Source organism: Plectropomus leopardus, chromosome 7 (genome assembly GCF_026936395.1).
Source record: "Plectropomus leopardus strain MGB_pleo_1.0 chromosome 7, ASM2693639v1, whole genome shotgun sequence".
Classification (NCBI taxonomy): Eukaryota; Metazoa; Chordata; class Actinopteri; order Perciformes; family Serranidae; genus Plectropomus; species Plectropomus leopardus.
The window spans coordinates 12,696,968-12,717,116 of NC_142182.1; the positions used below are offsets into that span (position 1 = coordinate 12,696,968).

Genomic DNA, 20,149 nt, shown 5'->3' on the forward strand with positions numbered 1-20,149 from the left:
TTACTGTTTCCCAGCACCCCTGTGAGTCAGATATGCTTTTTTTCTGCCAAAAATAGTAACAGAGGAAACCTAATTTATTTCAGAGAGATGTTTTGTATGTGGTTACCCATTGGAACAGCTTTACAGAGGACTTTAACTGAAAAAAAGGAATTTAACCTCCAAGTATTTGTTGACTAATAAAAGAAGGGAAGTGTTCTTAAAATTATACACAGATATTACCCTGTTAAATATAATCTCGTGAGGCTGAAAATGGTTTTATTAAGCTAAGCCATGAAAAATCAATTTGAATCTGAACCTTTTAGACAGAAGGCAGAAACCATGGCATAACCCTCTCACAAGTGTATTATAATAATATCTTTATTTTACTCTCTAATCTTTGGCAAACTGTCTTTGTATTTGTGTCATGTGTGGTGTGTTTATTACTTTTTGTTTTATATTTTTTATTATTAATATTGTGTAAAATGTAAATTCAAAAACAAGAAAAAAGGATATCAATATAAATTGTTCATCCTGTGCCTATCCCCCAAAAACACTTTCTTGCCTATTTTGGCACTAAGAGAGTGTTTTGCTTGGTTTCAATAAATGCACTGGCAGTGAAATCAAAGATTATATTATTATCCTAATAATTGTTTTTGGCAAAATATCTTATCTACAAATCTAAACACAATAACTCTAAACTCTCACTTATTGCACTTGAAAATGAAACCAAACAATACATCTTCTCCTCAAGAAAACAAGTAGGCTATCAAGACAATGAATTTGTGCACCATTTTAATGTATTTGTGTGAATGAATATGGTTCTTTGGCTTTGTATGTATAGGCCTACTGTCCCCTGGCATTTCTATTTCTGTTTTTTGTTTGATTGTTTCGTTGTAATTGATTTATATCACTTCAATATGTTTTGTACACAGACCTTTAATAAAGCTATTTGAAACTGAAAAAAAATCACATTAATTCAATAACCTAAAATGCCTTTGATGTAAATCATCATGGTGATCTTAATTTCTGAAGGGGTTGCTAACTAAGGTTATATTTATAATGTATCACAACTAAAGAAAAAAATGTGTACTGAAAGTAGTAAGTTTATTGTTATGGGTTACTTAAAAGTAATTCTATACGGATGTCCCAGAATTGTCCGTTTAATATCTTAGTTTTTTAACATTTTTTAGGATCACTTGCTTTGTGCATGTCCGCTAGGAGATCGACAGCACCGTCGGTGTGACAAAACAAAGCAGCCTCGACCACACTGGGAAGGACATTTCACTCTATCACAAGTAGAGAGACAGCATCTGACTGGTCAAATGTTGGTAGAAGTTTTGATAGTAATACGCAACGCGATTGGCCGACTGACATGTGACAGTAGCTGGCTTTATATCTGAGAAAGATGGTCATAAATATAAGTTAGACACGGTTAATCTTTGTCATGCAAGAAGAAAAATGACGAGCCAGCCAGGAGTCGAACCTAGAATCTTCTGATCCGTAGTCAGACGCGTTATCCATTGCGCCACTGGCCCACATGCTCGCTAAGTTCACTCGGAAATATTTGTTTTGATACATCTATTGACGAAAGTTTTCTCAACATTGTTTAGTTATATATTGTATGAATACGCTTTATTAACAAATGTAAACATGTATCTGTTTTCATTTATTTTAGTTAAAAATGGGGATTTCAATAAAGAAAACAAAACATAGATTCGCCACAACACCGGCTAGCGTACTGCTCTGAGTTAGGCTTTAATTAAAATGTTGATGATTACAAAGGTATTACATCAAAATACATTATTTTCAGTGGGGATGCATGATAATATGGGCGGATATTGGCGTTAAAATGAAATATAACAGTCGGCCAACATGCTGATTTTTGCCAATATCACTTTTATTTCTTCTTTTTTTTTACTGACAAAATGAACGTGAACAACCCTAACCTACCCTAACCTGCAGTATTTTTCTTACTTTGCCCAATGAGTGAATATCACACACACTGAAAAGCACTGTATTTTATGTCTCCATCTGCTGGCTGGCCATCATGATAACAGTATGCATTATATGATGATTGCCCCCACTACAGAAGAGACTTCATGATCGTATGAAAGTAGATACATTGATGTCAACCAAATGAGTTGTTATTTATTGGCATCTGGGATATCGGCAGCACAAAAAAATGGCGCATAATTATCCATTCCTAATTTTCAGTCAAAATGTTTATATAGAATATAACATTCATTCTGGTAACTTACATCTTTTCACTTTGAAGGAAAATCCTTTCTTGGCACGACCCATTTCCTGACATTTTCAGCTTTTTTTGCCCAGTTTAAAAAAATTAGAAAAGTAATCTTAAGTAATAACTTATAAGCAGTTGTTTCATTACTTTGATGAAGTAATTCAAATACATTACATTTGATCATCTTTAACAGGGTAATTAATAATTTGTAACCTACTACACTTCAAAAGTAATTTTACCAGCAATGGTAATGAAATACAGGGAATATTATGGTGTGGGCTGATGGGTGCCAATCATGTAACTGTACTCCAAACTGTATTGAGGTTCTTTTGGTTTCTTCAGTCAGGTGCAACAATAATTTTGTGCAATGATACTCTAAAAAACTACAGTTCCCAAGAGCCTGTGACAAAGCTTCTGTGTCTGTGTGGCTCATGGGAGATGTTGTTCTGTTGTGCAAACAATATTATTGTACTTCTATCTGGGTTAAACTGACAGTTTAACCATTTTACAAGCCAGTGACACAGTAGAAGGTCAATTTAGCCGAGAAAATGCACAAACAGGTCCAGTATTATGTTTAAGGCCTTCAGAACACAGTTGAGAGAGTCTCTTTAATGAGAACATGCTTTGAGCTGTGCACTATTGTGACAGGAGGCAGTTTGGAGGCGGGAAGTCTGCTTTCTGTTGCTCACCTTGCTGTGACATAAAACTCATTGAGTCACGCCTTATCTTGTACGCAATACCTAGTGCAAGAGTGGTTTGGTCAAAGTTACAACGGCAGAGCTTCGGGGGAAGCGTCGTCTTGTCTCTGCGCTGGTTCCCTTTGGAAGTCCGCAGTTACGCAATCTACACAGAGACCATGAAGATCCGTGCAAAACAGACTTTATTCCTTCTAACGTCTGTGTTATTTCTCTGTGTAGCTGCAGACCAGAATGGTAAGTATGAGAAAACCAGTTTCTTTGCACAGTGTTAATGGCGTCAGCAGTTATTGCTTGTAAACGTAAATCTGACTGCACTGTTAGTGTGAGTAACACACTCAAGTTATAGTGTGTCTTATTTAAATGTATTTTTCATTGATCTGCATGTGTTGTTGACTTCTTGTTGCATGACTGATTGACTTGCAACCCAAGTCATCTTTTACCTACATGATTGCGATGCTGACTGTGTTTAAAGGTGAAACTCCTCCCCCTAAAGAGCCAGGCAGATTGCCATTTACAAATATTCAGGTCAATCATATCTTTTGCTGATCTCATGCTGGTTCAGAATAACATGAGTGTGACTGTGGGTGTGAACAGAACTTTGCTACCAAATTCTGTGGTGTAAAACTGCCAGAATGGAGCAATGTGATACATCCTCTTCTGAAAGGAGAAATCAGTTTTTCTTCCTTCTTTTTAACAGCCATTTTTCTACAGTGATAACATGTTACTCATCAGGTTAACAGCAGAGATTAGCTTAACACAATTTAACAAAAGAGTAAACATTCAGCACACGATTTAGTAACATTATTTTAAATAACCTATTTGGGGTTAAAATGGATGTTGTATTCATAAGTTGTGCAGCAGCAGCCCATTTCATTCAGGGGTCAAAGGTGAACTAGGGCGTAGCTCTGCAACCTGACCAGCACAGTGTCAGTTTGAGTAAACGGGTAAAAGGGGTGTGTTTTCCACTGCAGATTATCTTGATCCACCAACAGGTCTGCATCAGTATTGTATTTAATAAACTGTGATACCATAGAGTAATATATAGAGGGGTTACTACAGTTACGTGACATACCTTGACATATTCCATGTATTGTACATTGAACTGATAGATTGCGTGACATGATGATTCTGATTTAGTCCCAATATGTGACATGTCCTGACAGCACCTGAAGTCCACACAAAGCTCGGGAGCCTGAGAGGTCAATATGTGACTGTAAAGGGGAAGGAGACTGGGGTCCATGCCTACCTGGGTGTCCCATTTGCCAAGCCACCTGTAGGCCCTGCTCTGAGACTGGCTGCACCTCAGCCTGTGGAGGGATGGGAAGGAGTGAGAGACGCCACCCAGCAGCCACCTATGTAAGACCTTCCAGTGCTTCAGCTTTTGCATAACACACTTAGAGTAATTAAGTCCAGTACTTGTAGTAAAAACTTGTCTCTTTTTCAGGTGTGTTCAGCACAAACAATTTAGCATAGATCTGCTTGAAAAACTCGGTGGCTTGATGGTAGATATTCCAGACATTTCAGAGGACTGCCTTTACCTCAACATTTACACTCCAGCAAACAGAGTGCACGATGCAAAGCTCCCAGTAAGTTGCTGCAGGTTTGAACTGATGCTGCTCACAGATTCAGCTTTGCATAGTGTTCATGGAAAATTGTCTTGACTGCTTTTTTAACAATCCATCATGATATTATGAGTAATAATGATGCTCAGATTTAGAAAAAGACTGTAAATGGACTGATGATCAATACTTGTATCAGTGCAGACAGAATACAATAAAAATGTGCTTTATGCTTTGTGGAAAAGATCAAGGTCTTTTATTACCTTATCAGGTCATGGTCTGGATCCATGGTGGAGGGTTTTCTATGGGGTCAGCTTCCATGTATGATGGATCTGCCCTGGCTGCTTACCAGGATGTGGTTGTGGTTCTGATCCAGTACCGCTTGGGACTTCTTGGCTTTCTCAGGTAAAACCTCAAATCACTTAGAGTTAAAACAAAAACATACAATGATTATATTCTGCTACTTTTAATCTGGAAAAAATGTGAAAAGTGTGGTAGACTATAATCGCATGTTCATTCCAGCACTGGAGATGAGCACATGTCAGGAAACTTTGGCCTGTTGGACCAGGTAGAAGCTCTGAGGTGGATCCAGAAGCACATTCATAACTTTGGAGGAAACCCAGATTTAGTTACCATATTTGGGGAGTCTGCTGGCGGAGTGAGCGTGTCCTTTCATGTAAGGATTAATTTCCATATAAAACTTCACCGTGTAGAGACAAGAATAGGAATATTTATTTTCAGAAATCTTGTGTAATATTCATAACTATGCTTTCAGGTTGTTTGTCTGTCCGTCCATCTCCCTTTTCATATCTTAAGAACGTTTGAGGAATCTCTTCAAATTTGGCACAAACATCCACCTAAAACTCTATGATGAACTATTTAGATTTTGGTGTTCAGAGGTCAAGGTGACTTTGTCCTTGCATCTGTCTTATTCTCATGAACGTTATTTTTTAAGATTAGCCTCAGGAAATTTCTTAAAATTTGGCACAAACATCCACTTTAAGTCAAGAATGAACTGATTAGAATTTGGTGGTTGAAGGTTAAAGGTCAAGGTCACTTTGACCTTCCACCTTTGTTATTCTTGTTCCCAGGGGAATTTCTTTTCTGCTCAGATTAGTCTCCTTTTACTATGCTCATAAGATTCTCATAGGCTTCTCAACTCTGAGAGCATAAAAAGTGCTGCCAGGTTAAAGATGTGTGTGAGGTAATTTTCAGTGTTCACTGACAGGGATGTAAACCTGGATAATTGGTTTGCAGAGGCATACATCCATGTGGTGGTAATTCATTTTTTTTCTGTTACTTGAACAGCTTCTCTCGCCACTGTCTAAAGGCCTGTTCCACCGTGCTATTGCTGAGAGTGGCACTGCTGCAATGGATTTGGTCCTTTCCTATGATCCTCTACCAGTGACTCAGGTTAATATCAGTGGGATTTTTCAGTGCACAATATCACAATGCATCTAAATTGTTGAAATAAATCCCACATATCTGGCCTCAGGTGATAGCAAATTCATCTGGCTGTAGCCTTGAAAGTACAGAGAAGATTGCTGATTGCATGAGAAACCTTGATATTGACACCATTGTAGCTCTTGGACAGGTGAGATATCATATGCAAAGCTTTGTTGAAAATTCTTCGGTAAAATGTAAATTAAATTTTATTTTTTATGTATTTATGTCGTTTTTGTCTAAACCTTTTCTTTTTTTTTTTACACATTTTATTCTCTTAAGGATCCAACATTGAGAATTACTACAAATATTGATGGACACTTCATGACAAAACCTGTGGATGAGCTCTACCGTTCACATGAACTTCTCACTGTACCATTCATGACTGGTGTTACTAATGATGAAGGGGGCTGGTTACTGCCTGGTGTAAGTGTAAATGCTTTTTTTATACTGAAATTTCTTTGACTGAAGAGCACACTGACTTCCACGAGACCATGAAAACATGTTGTTTTGCTTTTGTACATGTTTGAAATATTAACTTTCTTCCATTAGTTCTTTCTTCCTTCAAACTGGACAGAGGGATTGGATCGAGAGCAAATTCTGAACATACTGTTCATGTTCTTCCCTGATGTAAGGCAGACGGTGCTGGACATTATAATATTACTCTGCTTCATCATGCTCAAACTGCTCTGACAGATTTGTTTCTCATTTTCTCAAGCCCAAAGATGCAGTCTTAAGAGAAATGTTAGTTGATGAATACATTGGTACCGGTGAAGATCGTGTGAAAAACAGAGATGGGTTCACTGAGATCCTTGGAGATATGCTCTTCAATATTCCAGCTGTTCAGGCTGTTAATGCCCACAGAGGTATTTTATTTACACAATATTATACAAAATTTATTTAAGAACCACTTGTTAATAATGACTGCTAATCACCTTAAAAAACTAATAAATTAAATTACACTCATTCATCTATATCCAGATGCAGGTGCCCCTGTGTACCTGTATAAGTACCAGTATGCACCCAAACTTCTGCAAAAGAAGAGGCCTAGCTTTGTTGGGAGTGACCACGGAGATGAACTCTTCACAGTATTAGGATACTGCTTCACAACTGCCCATGTCACAATACCTAATGGTATGTGCAATAATTAAATTACTATTTATAGAGCACCAAAAATCTGGATTTGTGTGGTGTTTTTACACAAAATGTTTATTTTAGATTCATGCTCTGAAGAAGAGGAAGAGCTGAGCAGAATTATGATGAGCTACTGGGGCAACTTTGCTCACACAGGGTAGGAATTCACCTTCATTACAGGATATATATAATAAACATGGAGATAGATTTGTATCTAACTTTTTTTGTTTGTGTGTAGGTCTCCTAATGGGGCTGGCCTTGTCCACTGGCCAAAGTATGAAGCAGAAGAACACTATCTGTCAATTGATTTAAAGGAGCAGGTAGTTGCTCAGCACCTGAAGAAGGACCGGTTTGTCCTCTTGACTCAGACTCTCCCGGAGAAGATCCAACAACACAAAGAGAAGATGGGGCACAGCGAGTTATAGAATAGTCACCTCTCCTTCTCCATAACATATACACAAAAAATATATTGATTCTATCTTCAACCACAAACAAGTCAGTCAAAAAGCAGTCCACATATTGCAGTCACAATAGTAATAATACTACTAATAATACTTTTGTGGTACTTTTTGTTGCAGCTGATCAGTCTTTACAACTGCATTAACAAATACCCCAGAAGAAAATACAAAGGGAACGATTTATGATGTTTTTGTTGTCAAGCTTGAAACTGTCTGCTCAAAGCACTGTGCATTTTATGAAATTTGGAAAGGAAATCCTTTCAAAATATATATTAATAAGATGTTCAGATTACACAATTAAAAATGTGGGTGAGATGGTGGTAGCAGGTCAGATTTCAAGTTGGGAGAATACTTTTAGTAGCCAGTTTGTGAAATAAACATAAATGTGACTCCAAGGTAGATTGCTACAGGGAGTATTATGTAGCAGACGTGTACCTGTAATCATGTGTTACCCCCACTGTGTTTGCCCTCTTATTTCATAACTCCTAAATGAACTGGATTCTAATTTTAAATAAAATCATCTGGACCTGTTATGTGAAATGTTTTACTATTACGTTATGTGTTGTCTGTATCCCTGACTCGCACAAATGAACGCACGCACGCACATGCGCGCGCGCGCACACACACACACACAGAGGCTGATGGTGTGATTGACTTAACATGGACCCAGGTCAAAAGCCAAACTTGTAACCAGGGTTTCTGTACTAGTCCAACACTATTGTGTTAAAGGTGCACATGGTTTACTTGAAGGTTAACAACAGTAAGGGGGGCTTACGTAATACAGTGCTGGTGTTTAGGGCTGCAACATTTTATTACATGATAATAAAAATCCAGCTGAAAAGAGATAAGCCTTTTAGGTGATAGTTGAGAGCAGCAGTGGGAAACACATGCAAACCATCAAAAAAACAAAAAAGATAAGAAAAAAATGTTGTTTTCAGTTTTGAATATTTTATTACTGAGAAGAGCGCTTAAGCTGAAAAGCTCCCTGAAGTCTGATGTGAGCAGTTCAATAGGTCGAACTGAATTTGTTTTCAACAAAATCAGGAGTATCGCATTGAAAATGGTACAAAGCAACACTTTTCCAAGGCAAATCATTCAAACAGCTGGGTGCAGAGGGCTTACAGATAGGAGAATGTAAAAAACAATTATACTTAATTTGAGAGGAAATGAATAAAAAGTGTTAAAATTAAGTTGATGGCGTTTTAGCAGACACTTTTTTTGCAAATGTTAGTAAAGCTGCAGTCAGATATAAAAGTGCTGGCCAGTGGTTTTGAATGATTCACTATACTGCCCAGAAAAGTGCACTTGGAGGAAGAAAGCTACTGGGCAACACCTTCAGGCCGTAATGAGGCATACAGACACGTACTTGGTACTTTGAGATGCACTTTGAGCTGTTAGTTTGTATAATGTTCAGCTAGCTTAGTCTCAAGTTCGAGATGAATTGGAAAACTTTGCAGATAAAAAGCCAGGCAAACGTTATGTCGGCCGTTTAAACAAACAACAAATGGAATACATTTCAAAGGTAAGAGAAGTTTCTGTTTCAGACCATCATTATATAAGCGCATAAACCTGTATTATTCTGATATTTTGATCAGCTTATGTATAGGTATTATTATTCTATTGCGGTACGATACATTTTCCAACTTACATAATATTATGTTAGGTATGGTGACGAGCGTGTTTGATGTAGGCCAATGAGAGCACATCACTATCTCGTATGTTCAAAGGGCAAAAACTGGCTGATGTAGCTCCGGTGTTTGATAAGACAGCAAACACTCTCTTATCAATGGTTAGAAAACTGCCCAGTTGTAAAACTCAGTACTCCTATTGGACAAATTACTAAACAAATCTAACTTAATACACTTTTGTTGTACACATAAATACTTTGTCCATTTTTTCACTGACTTGTGGCAAAGAGAAAAACACCTGAGAAGCTGTCTTTTTTTTTTTAAAGCAAAAAAAACTAAAAAAGCAAGGCATGCTGCATAAGAAAAATAAAACATCATGTTCAGATAATGGTTATGAGATGTGATTAGATCTAAATAAAACGCAGCATGCAGTTCAATATGTTGGGCACTGAAATCCATATAATGCTATATAGTAGAATACATTGGACACCTTTATCATCTTCAAGCACTATCAAGTACAGACATGGTTTTAGAATCAGAGGCACGTACAGTTTGATTCATAATAAGTGTTATGAAATACCATTCCTTTTCTCCTGCAGGGAATAAATAAATAAATAAAAAAGGTTAATGTGACCTGTTATCATGCTGCACTGGAGGATTAAGGTCATACTGAGGTGAGGTGATAAACGGTGACTTGGGAGGCCTTTCAAAGTGCTTGCATGGGAACAGCAACACGAGTGTACTTGGTCAGGGTGATCTAAGTAGCTTAATAAGTCAGTAAAACCCAATGCTTGTTTAACAGATAAAGAACGTGGAGAGTTACAGCTATTGTAATTGTAGCGTTCAGTCAGCGGAGGACAGAGGTGATTCGTGTAAAATGGTTGTTATTATGCATTGTATTGTGTGGGGGTCAAACTTGGTGCATCAGGATGTCCAGGACTGCATGTTGCACAGCATGGCCTCAAATCTCTCCATATTTGGGGCATGAGCGTGAGCTAGGTGGTCCGTCAGGCGACTGTACAGACTGAAAGACTTCAACTCCAGCCAGATGAAACCAAAACGGTCCTCGTCAAACAGCACAAAGAGCCCCGGGGTGCGCTCTGGACTTGTGAAGCCGTGCCCAGCGATCAGGCCTGTCCCATAGAAGCTGAAATGCAGGAACACCAATTTATCAATCAATCAGTGTTTCTGATGAATATACATTTCAGTGAGTTTTACAATTTGTTCTAACAAACAGTGAATACAGAAACTATTCACGCGTCATGCTTACGACTGCAGTATTTTTACCAATTAACAACTGATAATAATAGATGATTTCTTTCTTTTTTTTTCAATAAAGATCTACAGTGACTTTCTTATGGATTAATCCTGAAAAACTGATTGGACATGAGAAATGTTTGAGTGAAATCAGTGTGTTTGATGATAATGTCATCACAGCATGCAACCATGTCATATACATACTTACATTGGCCTGTATACACATATATGTAAATATCCTTATTCACATCCTTTAAATGTATGCTGTCATATTATTGTGCAATTTCCTGTAGTGCAGCATTTAGCCACTTACTTTGCCAAAATACAGCAAACCGTGTGTTTTAAAATTATCCTGTGCAACTATCAATCATGGATATATAGTGTCTGTGTAAGTGAGAGGTGTATGGTGTAAATAGTTTTTATATTATTCTATTTTTATTTGATCTTATTTGTATTTTCGTCACATTTATGTCCTTATTTTTTCACTTGCGCCTCACTGTTGAGCTGCTGTAACGTGTGAATTTCCCCGGTGTGGAATTAATAAAGTCTTAACTAAATAAAAACCATATATGCAGTTCTCTTTCCTCTTGCAGGTTGCAATTAATTGTCAAAAGCAAAAATCACCATAGTATATTTGATATTGTAAATTACATATCCTTATCTATAAAACATGAAGTTTCAGGTTTTCTCACAACAGTTGTTAAGCCAACGTTCACCACAACATTCATTAGAGGCCGATATGATGTCAGCCTATCAGCACACTGCATCTTAATTGCATCAGACACTGGAGCAAAGTCATTTCAGTTGTACACTGGAATTAGTACTGAATGACTTTTCACTACAGATGAGTTCTTACCATTTCCTACATGTGCGAGGGTAGACCTCGTTGCGAGCCATAACCCCGAGGGGCAGGACGAAGGGCTGGGCTTCAGGTGGACAGCTGCTGCTGCTGCTGGGGCCAGGCTCGCAGCCGTCTGAACTGGCAGCATGGTCTGCCTCCTCCTCTTCTGCTTCTGCTGCTGCTGCTGCTGCTGCTGCTGCTGCTGCTGCTGCGCTGGTACCACCGCAGGCCCCCTCTGCTGCACCTCTCACTGTGGCCGAAGTGTCCCTGGCCTGTTGTGGATCTTCTCTCTGAACTTCCTCGTGTACTCCCAGTACCAGCCGGGAAAGCTCCTCTATGTTGCGCTGGTGCTCCAAGTCTGGGAGGACCACGGGCCGGTTCAGGTCAACATTCAGAGTAAGCTGCCCGGCAGGAACATTTGGGTCTCCCTGCAGGACAGAGTAAAATTACAGGCTGCTCCATTAGCTGATTAATTTTGAGGTTTAATGTTTAACCTTGTGTGCAGGATTGCCCATTAAAAGAACTTTGGCTGAATAGTTTGTTGTTGTAGAGAAGGACGATGACCTTGGGGACATTTAAGGGTCATTAAATGATTCACAGGAAAGCAGTCTTTCTGTAGAAAGCAGTCTTTGGTGTATCAACATGCATGTGAGACATTTCTGTTAGTTAGAAAAATTTATTTTAAAGGCAAGCATGTCATCTGACAATAATTATTCACCAACTTACAGTGAGCTTGGTGGCTCTCGCATAAGTACCATTGAAACTGAGCATGACGATCTCCAAGCCATGACTGCCGTATGTGCCTTTGAAGAGGCCCGGGGCCAGCAGGTCAGAGGGCCTCACAGGAGGCAGGTAGATCCGCCGATACGTCAAGCAGTTACTGTCAAAAGATGGCAGACAACATTAGTTGGAATTGATCTGATTTTTGCCACTATTTAGTGCTTTCGATGTAGATCTAATCTCACATTATGAACTAGATATATATGAAGATAACTGATCACAGTGTTAAGCCACAACATTATCTAAGCTTCTGCTAAAGCCATCAGAGCTACATGAACATGTTACACACACATGTAAAAATTAAAACTCTCTTAAAGGGACAGTTCACCCCAAGATCACATTTTATTTATCGGGCAATTCTACGGATGATTATTAAACATTTAGCAACTCACACCAAAACAATCTAGATAAAAAATAGCACTACATGTAGGAGGAAATATATGTATTTTTCGTGTGAACTGTCCCTTTTAAAGGTATACGATGAAGGCTTTTCCTAAAAAAACAAAAAAACATTGTGTAAAGACTCATACAGATGTAATCCCTCTCAATAATCGCTTATGACTTATTACCTTGAGGTAATAAGAGACCCTGCTCAGCACCTGTATTTTCTTTATATTTTGCAGGAGATGTTCCTAGCACAGTGCAAGGTTGAGGCTGGGATTTTATAAAAAGGTAATGACCAGGTGCCAGACTGTAAGCAGCACGCACCAAAGAGGAAGCTCCAAAATCGCAGGTAGAGTGCAGAGAACACGTAAATGCCAGAAATGACAGTGAATCTGTGGTTTCATTTCACTGTTATTTACAAACAATAACTGACAATAATTACAAGTTGAACTTGTTATCTTAAAGTTTAATATGCAGATATTAAACTTTATGATAACAAATTCAACTTGTAGTTATTGTTGAAACAACAAGGGCCTCTGAGGACGTTAAATTCATTAAGACTTGATTTCACCAATACAGAAAGTGTGAAGATGCTTTCTGCCCTGTGGAATGAGGCTGCCATGCCCAAGAATTGCGCTGTTACCTCTATAACCAAAGTGCATGGATTCAGTCAAAAAACAAGATCGTTTACATTGTATTTTTCTGGGTATGTGAGTGCATTGTGAGCAACTCAATTTCACTGTAGTGTCTGCTGAATGTGACAGTGAATCCACCTAGAATCCTTGAGTTTATCCTAATCAGTTTGTCCAAATACCATTACTTTACAACTGCAGCAAGCACAGTAACACAGCGCGATACTTAAGACATAGGGGCCCCTTTCAAAAAATTTTACACACCATGAAGTTAACTTCACATTCTCTATAGCAAAAAGTGATAGATAAGAAAGAAAGTCGTACTCATATTGACTGGTATAAATGAACTTCATCAGAATAAGCTCCTGCATGTGCTCATGAAAGATTTCTTCCAGTGTTCGGCCCCATTCTTCCTCCAACCATGTCCTGAACTCCTAAACACACACACACACACACACACACACACACACACACACACACACAAATATAACAAAATCAGTCTTTGTATTTTGTCATTATCAAAGCACATGGGTTTTAAAAATAACACAAGATAAGTGAACAGGTGCTAACAGTTCCCTGATTTGACCCACCTCCTGTCTGCCTCCAGGCATTCGGTGATGATCAGTCTGGTTACACTTTGTTGAAAATTCATCCTTCTTCACAGTCTAAAAATAATGAATATGACACATATTGAAAGGATGACATACTTTAACTAATTTCTAACCTCAAATAAAAGTGGAATCAGTAATGTGTGTCAACAATGATCTAAATTATGTAGAGCTGCTCATTTTTTTTGGTGCACAGAGACGCTTTCGTGCTCTCACCTGTATGTCTCCTTTGTGGGGACCCTTGTGTCCGTACATACACTCCACAGTGGCCTTCTTGCTCTCCCACATGTGAATACGAAAGAGCGGCCGTCTTCTCATTGGATCCTCCACACGGGGGTCATGAGGTGGCAAATACATCCAGCCTATGATGAACAGCCCATCCACCTGAATGAAAGAATGCCTTTAATAATTTATTAACCATTGAAATTGTCCTAAAATGATGGCGGGTTTCCTGCAGAAGCATCATTAATAACTTCATGCAAACAAGATCAACAAACATGACACAATGATTGTTCCTTATCTTCATGCAAATGTCTTGTTTGAGGAACACTACTTACCACAACGTTGAGCAATCCACCATAAGGCCCTATGTCAGGCTGCCATAAGCCCAATATATGTCTGTATGGGTGAAGCACTGCAACACAAGAGCACAACATCACACCATACTTGTCGGTTTCTGTAATGCAACACCCATGCTTTACTGAGAGCAGCAGTGTGCATGGTTACAAACGCAAGAGATGTTAAAGCCTGCAGATGCAACTCTCTGTTTAATGTCTGCCAGGATGGAGTCTGTGAGATGTAAACCCAAGAGGAGAAAGTGTAAACTGACCTCGCTCCTGTCAGCCGGTCTACACAACACACACAGCACACCAAATAACCCGGCCTCTCATATTCACGCTTAATATGAAAGCAAACAGCGCTGTTGAAAAATATTAACACATTTCACACAGGATGTGTAACACTGCTGCAGCTGTTTGCTTACAAATTAAAATCATCATCAGTCCCACTCACACAACCCCTCATGCTGCAGCAATCCATGTTCAGGCCCATGTACATACAGTGTGTGTACACGTCTCTATAGTCCATGTGCTCGTAGTCCGGGAGGAGCTTCATAAAGCGCCCAGACTTCACCCGGGGGTTGACACCTGGACAGGCACAACACAGGCATGTGTACAGCAGCCAAGGACCAAGGCAGGCTCAGCCCAACGTAGCCTTCTAGTGATCGCAGCAATGTGCCAAATAATCTATTCAAAGAGCCAACAGGTGTTACCACTTTGCCTGGCATGTTTTGCGGCAACTGGTATTTCAAAATAAGCTCTATATTTCTTGCTGTTAAATAAATGAGTAACAGATGGGAAAAATGAAATTAAAAAGGAGAAAACATCAACAGTTTGGGTTCAAGTGTTGCAGAGAAACAATATTCATATCAGAAAAGCAATTGCCGGCTCTTGTTTTCCATCTGCTGCAAATCACAGTCATTAAGGAGATCTATCTGGACATACACTGAGAAAATACAAGGGTGCAAATGCTAAATGACCCACTGGAGAAGGAATTAACCAAATACTTCAGTGGGTCGATTCATGGGTGACAAGAGAGCTGTTTAATCAGCAGCCAAACTCACGTTTAACATAGAGGTCCCGGCTAGATACTCCTCCAACTTCCATCTTCCTCAGATCATCCTTCATACCAAACTCTGCAGAGAGAACACATGAGAGAAAAAGGAGAGGGATTAATATTTCTATTGATTCGTTAAGGCTATTCATACAAAATATCTGTATTAGTATTAGTGGTGTTAGAATTGGTCAGTCGGAGTTTTAAACATTGCAATCAATTATCACAAAATGTACCTAATTCATAATGTGCATTGAGGTGTTTCCACATTATGACAAATCTATAGTGAAATAAAAACATTACAAAGATTTTAAGCAGGGCACTGCAGTGAAAACTGCTCTTTTATTCTGCTACATTTTTTTTTTTTTGCTCATGGTTTTTACTGTCACTGCTTTTTTTAGTTAATTTCTCTGACTTTCAGTGATTTTAAACATACTTGATTGTTTTTCTGCAACACACGTATAAGTGGCTTCCTAGCTAACTATAAATGTCTGGTATGCTGGTTATTGTGCAACTTTTCAGAGCACAATATTCCTAAGGTCACTACTATTATCTCACACGCAGTCTGCGGTTTCCTCACTTCCTACAAATCCCTGCCAGCCAGTTGTTAATGTTTTGAAACTGTAACATCAAGCTGCAAGTGAGGTTTATTTTTTTTATTGACACGTATCTTCTGAATATTCTTCCAATTACTAGATTAATCATTTACTCAATAAAATGACATAAAATCAAATGACAAATGCCCATTACACAAGCCTCATATAGTGTCTCGATACTACCTACTTAGTTTGGCACTCAAAAACAATATTCAAATTTTAATGTAATGTCATGAAACAAAAAAAAAACAGTAAATTCTTACACTTGAGAAGCTAAATTACGCAAATATTTATCATGTCTCTGTATAAATGATTTCTAATAAGGCTGGGCCATATCACAATATGAATTTGTCTACTGTCAGAGATTTTCAAATACTATTTATACTGTAGTATCTATCTTTAATATCTCAGAGTGTATCTGGCTATAAAGTGCTGCAGGAATGAGTCCTAAAACCTGAAAATGAGTTAACATTTCAGCACTCCCAGTTCCCTCCTCTCAGAGTCAATGGGTTTTTTCAATTGGATTTTTTTATTAGATGCATGAAATAAAGTCTGTGGTTAACAGCCTACTTGTGGTGATGTTGTTGAAGTCATGCAACCAAAGTGTACCTTAGTTATGGCCTAACTGCCAATTGCATTTAAAAAGCCCGGAAGTGGTGTTTATATGAAGATTATCTTGCTGAACAAAACATGTAAGTTTTATAAACCTGTTTGCCACAGAGCCTATTTTCTGCAATAATCCAAAATTCAATTAAAAATTCCACCATGCTTTTAGACAGAGAACTAGGGTGATGCTGACTTCTGCGTTGGCCTACACAAAAATGTCATCCCTGGGACACTCTACTGCAGGTAATTTTGCACATTGATGAGTTAACGGCTTTGTGGCAGTGATGTATCTTTGTTTAAGTGTTTTATCCAACTTTGCTTTTGATTTACCAGAAAAATGATTATATCAGAATGTATATCATAATATAAAATTAAATATACTGCTCACTCTTTTGTTTTCAATAAGTAATACATTTTGGCAATATAGATAAAAAACAACAACTTTTTGCCCAGTTGTCTTAGCAATGTATCTTCATATATTTACATAGTATTTGTGTCTAATTCTGTAGATGTTATGGGACATACAGTTCTGTGCAAAAGTCAAAAGTTAGGCCACCATAGAGTTGTTGGTTGACACACACACACACACACACACACACACACAAACAAACAACATGTTGTACAATGCATTAAAAATACCAAAATATCATAACAAAATGGCTTTTTTTAAAGACAGAAGTTCATACTTAGTGTGAAACATGCAATCGTACAATCATAACAAAAGGTAGCTTGAACAATCAATATTGTGCTTTTGACATGTCTTCAATACAACCTGGTTATGTTTTAATAAAGAAACTCCTGATAAATAATAAACATATGATCATTATAACCTTGCTAAAATAAAGTTAAAGATAGCCTAAAACTTTTGCACAGTACTGTATTTACTCAAATATGCATAGCACAGTCTCCAGACAAACAAAATGGGGTGGCGGTGGTGAACGAAATAGAGCCCAAGGCCCCCAAAATGTTAGGTCCGCCCCTGCATCAGCAGTCTTATCAGCTGCACAGAATGGCTGACATGGGCCTAATAACAGTGAGAGGCCTTCTGTGTTTCACAGCAGTGACTGAAGACGCAGAGACTGGGTTAACAGTAATTTCCTTCAGGGTTCCCGTACTAATCAATAAAAATGCTTTTAAGGAAACGCATTTCCGAGGAACCAGAGCTGAGCACTGAGCCACACACAAATAACCTGTCGACAAGAGGGAATCTCACATACAGTCTGATCTACACATGACCCAACGCGTTATTTGACGTTTTTATTATCTATGCACATTCATCGGTTTACATACCTTCCATGCACCGCCTTCTCCAGATGGTTTCAGTGTTTAAGATTTGTCTGAATTTCTTGCAGACCAGGGCAACGTTTGGTAATGCTGTTCCTGGTAGCAAGGAGAATATTTCCACTAAAAGCTCCGGCGGTAGCTCCGATAATGACTGCGGGTGTGGAGGTCCCGTGCTTGTGCAATCCAGAGAGCCTCCTCTGTTGACATGACTGCTGCCATATTCACAAGCGTCACTCGGCCCTGCAGTGGCGACGCCGCTCTCCGGGCCTCCGCCGCCGCCGCCGACGTCGCCTTGCCTCTGACCCACGATCCGCTCCTCTTCTTCCTCGTCCATGTCGGAATCGCTGCCCTGATCTTGCTGATTATGCCGCTGTCGCCTCCGGCACCTCCGCGACTGACCCACTCCGCAGAGCCTGGCACAGACAGCCATCCGTAGTCACCAAACAGGCAACATTACATCACTACAACACATCTATCAGCTGCAGTCTGGCTGATCTCCTCCTGTCCTTGTGAGCATGGGCAGAAACATCTCTCCTGACGTCACAAAAGCGCACGTAGAGAGCGTGGCAGCTTTCCTCCCCTCTGCCGTCCTTATACCCTAACATGTTCGTATGTGCAGTGTGTTGTTATTAATCATCATCATCAAATCATTGTTTATTCGGGGAAAACTGACTGTGCATTAAGCTCTTGGCAATGCCCTGAATTCATATTAGTTGGCAAAGATGATATACCGTAAACCCTCAATTAAAAGCCCGGGCTACTTTATGCTTCAGTCACTGAACTCAACAGGCTTATACAGTATTTGGGACAGGCGTCTATATTGGATAAAGCAGGCGCCCCATAAATAAAGACATGTCCTTGCCGCGGCCCTTTGCTGAATGTCGTCCCCTCTCTCTTCTCCTGTCACGGAATTGATCTTCTGTCCTGTTTAATAAAGGCAAAAATGCCAAAAAAAAAAAAGTATTTAATGTGCTGTGACCTGGGCAAATTAATGACCCAAAGGTGAGCAATAAGGACGAGAAAATTATCTGAAAATTTGCCACAAAAACGAGTAAAACGAACAAAAAATGACCTGAAAAAAAAAGCTTAAAAACTATAATAAATCTGTAAAACAATTTTAAATATATAATAATGATAACTGTGAATACAGTTCCCCTAGCTTATTTAACCTTTAAAACCTTAGCAAATTGGTTTGCTTTCTTTCAAAAACATGGAGAGAAGGCAGTAAGCAACTTGGCAAGAAATGTCCTAAAAACTGCAAGAAATTAGGTTATAGGTGACAAGTCCGGAATATTAGTTTGTTTTTTGCATTAAAAAAAAACAAAAACGAACCTAACTAATCCTTAACTAAACTAAATTTGCAACTGTTTTCAAATTGTCTGAATGAAATACGGATATTCTCAATAATTTGTTATATGGAAGCTGTTTACAGTTTAAATCTTTTCAACAGTAACACCCATTTTATGCATTTCCTTTAGCCATTCTCAGAAGCTTTGCTCATGTTACATCTGTGTAAGTTTCACTTCCTATGTACAGTGGCTAAATTAGCATACTCTTTTAGCATACTCTAATCTCAGATATCAGCCGGTTTTAAATTAATGGAGAATTGCTCGTGACAACGTGCATTTGAAATTCTCTAATTACCCTGCACGTGTGTTGTCGCTTTTCCACTTTAGTTGAACCATGTATTTTCTATAATTAAACTTAATATTATGATATTAAAACTCAGAGAAAACAGAATGGCACTAAACTTACCAAAAAAAATACAGCAGAAGTCAGTCTAAACAAACTTGACGTGTCGAAGACCTCCACCAATTCTTGGTACTTCTGCCGGTTATGATTGGTCAAATCGTGGAAGGAGCAGCGAAAGGTGATTGGTTTTTTACATTCTTGGTAGCAGGGCGGTAAAACATCGGTAACAGGTTTGGTAGTCTTTGTCTTTGCTCTACCGACAGGTTACAGTAGCTGATTATGAATATAGAAATTGTCAACTATGCAAGAAAAAAACATCGAGCCAGCCAGGAGTCGAACCTAGAATCTTCTGATCCGTAGTCAGACGCGTTATCCATTGCGCCACTGGCCCGTGGTACTACATAATGTCACCGCAGCCATAATTAAAGGGTCGTTCCGGCGAGTGAACGTTTTGTTGACATCGTGTGGATATCACAGTATGTTATCTCACGGTAGTTATTAAACATAGTGGGAAAGCGGTGGATTGATAAATATATCATAACATGCACTCAGACTATCGAAAGGAGCTTTGCAATTGCAAAATACGCAAATAAATTAGATTTTTTATTTACTTAAGGTATTATGATAAAATAGAGACTTTAAGGACACAGAGAAGGGTCCGTAGCGTACTAAATAAAAACAAACAATAGTCCATGTACAAAAAAATAGTGAGACAAT

General features: G+C 38.7%; 2 protein-coding genes and 2 non-coding genes across 5 annotated transcripts; 1 reads left to right on the plus strand and 3 right to left on the minus strand.

Annotated features, from left to right (window-relative positions):
- Positions 1–1,441: 1,441 nt before the first annotated feature.
- On the minus strand, positions 1,442–1,514 carry trnar-acg (transfer RNA arginine (anticodon ACG)). Its single transcript has one exon. It is a non-coding gene; the product is annotated as a tRNA-Arg (tRNA).
- Positions 1,515–2,896: 1,382 nt separating this feature from the next.
- Positions 2,897–8,053, plus strand: ces2b (carboxylesterase 2b). The gene is made up of 13 exons (XM_042495699.2): positions 2,897–3,153; positions 4,083–4,275; positions 4,364–4,505; positions 4,750–4,883; positions 5,001–5,154; positions 5,787–5,891; positions 5,974–6,072; positions 6,204–6,347; positions 6,474–6,551; positions 6,640–6,787; positions 6,903–7,055; positions 7,140–7,212; positions 7,294–8,053. The coding sequence occupies exons 1-13, from the start codon at positions 3,078–3,080 to the stop codon at positions 7,478–7,480; spliced, it is 1,686 nt and encodes a 561-aa protein (XP_042351633.2). The 5' UTR covers positions 2,897–3,077; the 3' UTR covers positions 7,481–8,053.
- A 388-nt stretch (positions 8,054–8,441) lies between these two features.
- fbxo31 (F-box protein 31) lies at positions 8,442–18,281 on the minus strand. 2 transcript variants are annotated; one of them, XM_042495697.2, is made up of 10 exons: positions 17,747–18,281; positions 15,265–15,336; positions 14,702–14,788; positions 14,201–14,277; positions 13,860–14,027; positions 13,626–13,700; positions 13,360–13,469; positions 11,966–12,119; positions 11,255–11,667; positions 8,442–10,288 (listed from the first exon to the last, which is right to left on the minus strand). In XM_042495697.2, the coding sequence occupies exons 1-10, from the start codon at positions 18,168–18,170 to the stop codon at positions 10,066–10,068; spliced, it is 1,803 nt and encodes a 600-aa protein (XP_042351631.2). In that variant the 5' UTR covers positions 18,171–18,281; the 3' UTR covers positions 8,442–10,065. The 2 variants fall into 2 exon arrangements, with proteins under 2 accessions (XP_042351631.2, XP_042351632.2); XM_042495698.2 differs by lacking the exon at positions 14,702–14,788 and having other exon boundaries at positions 17,747–18,277.
- Positions 18,282–19,750: 1,469 nt separating this feature from the next.
- Positions 19,751–19,823, minus strand: trnar-acg (transfer RNA arginine (anticodon ACG)). Its single transcript has one exon. It is a non-coding gene; the product is annotated as a tRNA-Arg (tRNA).
- Between the last annotated feature and the right edge of the window lie 326 nt (positions 19,824–20,149).

Coding starts and splice junctions, on each gene's coding strand:
- ces2b (XM_042495699.2), top strand. CDS start 3,078: ATGAAGATCCGTGCAAAACAGACTTTATTCCTTCTAACGTCTGTGTTA. Junction 6,788..6,902: donor GGCTGTTAATGCCCACAGAG/GTATTTTATTTA, acceptor ATCTATATCCAG/ATGCAGGTGCCCCTGTGTAC. Junction 7,056..7,139: donor CCATGTCACAATACCTAATG/GTATGTGCAATA, acceptor TGTTTATTTTAG/ATTCATGCTCTGAAGAAGAG.
- fbxo31 (XM_042495697.2), bottom strand. CDS start 18,170: ATGGCTGTCTGTGCCAGGCTCTGCGGAGTGGGTCAGTCGCGGAGGTGC. Junction 15,337..17,746: donor GAGAAGGCGGTGCATGGAAG/GTATGTAAACCG, acceptor TTCTCTCTGCAG/AGTTTGGTATGAAGGATGAT. Junction 13,470..13,625: donor TGCCTGGAGGCAGACAGGAG/GTGGGTCAAATC, acceptor GTGTGTGTTTAG/GAGTTCAGGACATGGTTGGA.